This window comes from Hydra vulgaris, chromosome 02, assembly GCF_038396675.1.
Source record: "Hydra vulgaris chromosome 02, alternate assembly HydraT2T_AEP".
Lineage (NCBI taxonomy): Eukaryota > Metazoa > Cnidaria > Hydrozoa > Anthoathecata > Hydridae > Hydra > Hydra vulgaris.
This window is the reverse complement of record NC_088921.1, coordinates 35,621,117-35,625,547: the sequence shown is the minus strand read 5'-3', so window position 1 is coordinate 35,625,547 and position 4,431 is coordinate 35,621,117. Positions and strand designations below refer to the sequence as shown.

The 4,431-nt window shown below is 29.5% G+C and overlaps 1 protein-coding gene across 1 annotated transcript; it reads left to right on the top strand.

The window, feature by feature from the left end:
* The first annotated feature begins 2,800 nt into the window (after positions 1-2,800).
* LOC105845811 (beta-2 adrenergic receptor) lies at positions 2,801-4,206 on the top strand. The gene has a single exon (XM_065789861.1). It carries the CDS (start codon positions 2,901-2,903, stop codon positions 4,041-4,043), a length of 1,143 nt encoding a protein of 380 aa, XP_065645933.1. The 5' UTR covers positions 2,801-2,900; the 3' UTR covers positions 4,044-4,206.
* The last annotated feature ends 225 nt before the right edge of the window (positions 4,207-4,431 follow it).

Below are 4,431 nucleotides of genomic sequence, written 5' to 3'. Positions count from 1 at the left end.
TCCTAATGACACATTTCGCTCCTGCTGACTTTCTGTCACATTAATCTTTTCCTCGTGACGGCTTATTGTAATCATACCTTTTAAGAAAGAATTGTTTTGCTTTGCAAACTTTGTAAAGGGCTTCTAAGTAGAAGTTGCCATGATTAGATGATGCATTATCTGACTTTGCATAAAGGTTTTTTAAACAAGGAAAATCATTTCTAACTTTGGTTAAAATAAGATCAGCAAGACAGAGTATATCAACAAGGCTTTGCTGACATCTATAGACAGCAGTGATATAGACTTTTTTTTTCATTTGACCATTTTCATGGAAGAAGAAGACATCAACATGCAGAGTCATTCCTTTCTTTCTAAAATAATCCTTTTGGCTTTCACGGAATTTAACTGGCAAAAATTTTTGACAAAAATCTTTCAGCCAAAAACCAGTTTCCTCATCAAGTTGCTAAAAGCCATTAATTTAGCCATTTTTTGTTGTACATCACGGATTTGATGCTTTATATCAGCTTCAACATCTTCTGTAGCCATATTTAAATCATATAGAAGATCTTCATCTTTACTTTCTATAACTAACTCACGAACCTGGTTAATTGCTAAAATGAGGTTAACACAGTCAGTCCATTGTTCATTGTCAGCAGCTATAGTGGGTTGATTCAAATTTGGATCTATATTTGAAAGGGCAAAAGAAGTAGAGTGACTATGCAAAGTGGAATTTTCATTACATTTGGAAGGATAATTACTCTTCAGATATCTTTTACCCTTTTCAAGCAATTTAGTATTATTTTTATGCTTCCACTTTTCAGAAATAGCAGTCAAAGTTTAAAACCCATTTATGTCTGCTGCCGTGACATCATCAAGACCGACGAAACCTTTCCGTTGAGAAGGTTTTATTCCTCAAAGAATTCTCTATACAGAAGTATCTGACATAGGGAGATAATTAGTTTCTTGACAAATTTCTTTATAAAATGTGATTGTATGGCTAAACTTCATCATTAAAATGGCATTAGCCACTTTTTGTTCCTCTCCATTGTCAAACTTTATTTTATTTACACCTTGCAGCAAACCTTGACAAAACATAAATTCTAAAAAATGTTCTATTTTTCCCTGTGGCATTCAGCATATGTTTACCTTTTCCTTTTTTGGTATAAAAAATCCTCTGGTTTCTTTTTGCAACTTGTGCGCTATTTCAATTTGATATTTTTTGCAATCAAAGATTTTCATTAATGTTTCTTTAATGTACTTGTTATGGCTAATAACTGAAAACAAAAGAGTTTGTCCTGAAGAATCGCTTTCTTGAAACATCTTAACTGGTACAACAAGATCTTCTGGAACCAGTTAAGTTGAAGCACCTTCATCCTCATTATGTAACACTTGAGAAATTAATGCTTCTGATTGACCAGGTGAAGTTGCTTCAGCAAATATCTTCTCAACCTGCATTTTAATTTTTTCTTAACTTTCTGTTCGCTTTTGCTTTATCTGAAAGGATAGTGGACTTGATCCAAATGCTTCACACAAAGAGCAAACTGCTTTTTTTGATCACAAAAGAGCAAGCTGCTTTTTTTAAACATGGTATGTACTAAGTAGTCATTTACACAAATATCACACTAAGTTGGCAGTCATTTCGTCCCCGCAGTATAATCCTGTTCTATCTACAAATGTAATAAATAAAATGTTCTATCTAATATATAAAATAAATACAAAAAATATATATATATAAATAAATACAATGTTCTACCTGATATAATATATAATATTATGTTAGATAGAACAATGTATTTATTTATATATAATTTTTATTTGCTTTTATTTTAAGTGCAATATGTATTATTGTCAAGTGCTCTTGTACAGTTCCATTATACTAAAATTTTTAATTACATTACTAATTATTAAGGCTGTAAAGTAACCGTTGCTAAGCGGATCAATACCGTTGCTAGGGTATTTTTTTAGTAAAAATTTGGCAAAATAAGGATACTTTTAAGACTTCTGTAAACTTTTAATCATCCGAGCACATGGATTTTTTTTTAGATATTGGAAGATGCATGTTTAAAGAAACTAAATAGCTTATACTGTTCATGGCAGACCGAAGGCCACGGTTGTTATGAGTAATCTAACGAAGAGCGTTGAACGCAAAAAGTGATTTTTGGCAGGTTACTCCTTCCCAGGTCCTTGCATGCACATGATTTTTTTTCCATAAAGTTAACTTATGCCTTTGTTTCTTTCAAAAACATCTAAGAAAACTACGTGCAAGTAATAGCCTTAAGAGATATTAGAGCTAAAAGTTTAGGTAAAATTTCAATTTTGTGGTTTCAGACCATGATTTCTAGATAATCAAAAATGTAACCATGTTGGATTTTTACTTTTACTGTAGAAATTTACCCAGATTAGCATAAAAATTAAAAAGAAATGTCTCTGTCATATTCATGTTGCTAAAATTGCCTCTCAAAGTCTCCAAAATAAATAAGAATTTTCAAAAAAAACTTTACCAGTGGTCTACTTTCATTGTCTTTTACAAAATACTTAAAAATGAGGACAATTTGAAGACATCACTTCCAGAATTTCCTTACTTATTATTTTGCCAAGATTTCTCAGACAATGGCTCTTAATAATTTGTCGTACAAATAACGCTAATAGTAGTTCGAATAAACAAGCCAAACAATAGATCTAATAAATGATTCCTATAATAGGTAGAGTAAATAATACTAATTTTGCCTTGTAAATTGTGTAGAAAAAACAAATTACGTACGCAAACTTTGAAGCATATGAAAATTTAGTTTAGAAAAGGTATAAATGAAAATGTATAATAATGTAATTGAAATATTTTTTATAAGAACTAGAAAAAGTCGTAATCAACAAACCTTTTTATAAAACGTGTAAACTTCACTACTTTAAAAAAAAAAACAGACATGAATACATCTAGTTCAACTACTGATTATTGTGAGAGTACAACAACAACAAGACATTTAGTTTTTTTGCTAATCTGTACATGTATGCTCGTTATTGGTTTGCTTGGTAATGTTTTATGCGTAATAGTTATCTTGGGGTCTCGACAACTTCGTAGTATAACTGGTTACTATTTCCTTATTTCGTTAGCCAATGCAAATATAGGTGTTTTGTTATTTGTTGCTACTTATAAAATTGATTTTTTTAAAAATAACTTAAACTTCTGCCATTCATTTGAGTACTGCGTATTTTCAACGTTTGCTGACTATTTATTTTCGATCGCAGCAGCATTTCATATGACAGTCATTGCTGTTGACAGATTTATTGCTATAACCAGGCCCTTTTTCTATAGTACACATTTCATTAAAAAAAAAGTGAAATTTTATATTTTACTTGTTTGGCTTTGGTGCGCACTCTGGGCAAGTTTGGGTATTTTTCATTGGGATAAAGGTAAAGTTATCATTGTGATGGAGCAACGACAATGCTTAAACGAAAATAAATACTATTTACCCACAATGTTAATTGTCATAGTCCTTTTGCCAGTTATTATATTTTTTTGGTGCTACATGCATATATTTCGGGTGATACAAAATATCTCTACGTACCAAAATAAATTATACTCTAACAAAAACAAGTTACCCAGAAAAGAGGTAAAAGCCGTTAAAACAGTTTTTATAGCTTTTATTGTTTTTAGTTTATGTTATGTGCCACATTCTACAATTTCACTTCTCAATTTATGGACTAAAATTATCAGAAAATTTTATGCTGCATACCCTAACGTGGTTGAGATTTTACTTTCTATATTATATCATATTTTACCGTTGCTTGATAGTTGCGTAAATCCTTTCTTGTACTTTGTGTTCGGCTCTCAGTTTAGAAAAGCGTGGAAAGAGTTATATTTTAGATTCATCGAAAGCCCTCTTACTGTTAATAATAAACCAATAAAAAGAAAAATTGGTAAAAATAAGTTTTTCAGAAAAATCAAAAAAAACATTTCCAAACTAACAGAAAATGATACTTCATTTAGCATAGAAACTCTAGAGAATGACGCAAGTGCCACAGTAAAAAGCTGCCTGGATATTACAGAAGGGCAAGTGACGAGCTAATATTTTATTTATATAGCGAAGTAAAATGAATAATAAATCATACTTATCAAAATATACAAGAGACCTACATTTTCCATTCAATATAAAATATAAAAATAAACAAAATTAGTAAACTTGATAAGGAAAAATAAAATTTAATAAGTATAATTTTTATAAATTATATAAACTTATAAACGTATTGTTCAAAAATGTAAAATATTTTCAAAAGTTTTAAATAATCTTAAAATTTAATTTGTTTAATTTTATATTACGCATACATTATGTATGTAAAAATTATTAATTTTATTTCAAGCACAAATCATTACAGACAGTTATTTTCTGGAAGAATTGAACATTAAAATTTTACAGAAAAATCTTATAAAATTTATTCAGTCTTATATTTTATATA

Coding starts and splice junctions, on each gene's coding strand:
- LOC105845811 (XM_065789861.1), top strand. CDS start 2,901: ATGAATACATCTAGTTCAACTACTGATTATTGTGAGAGTACAACAACA.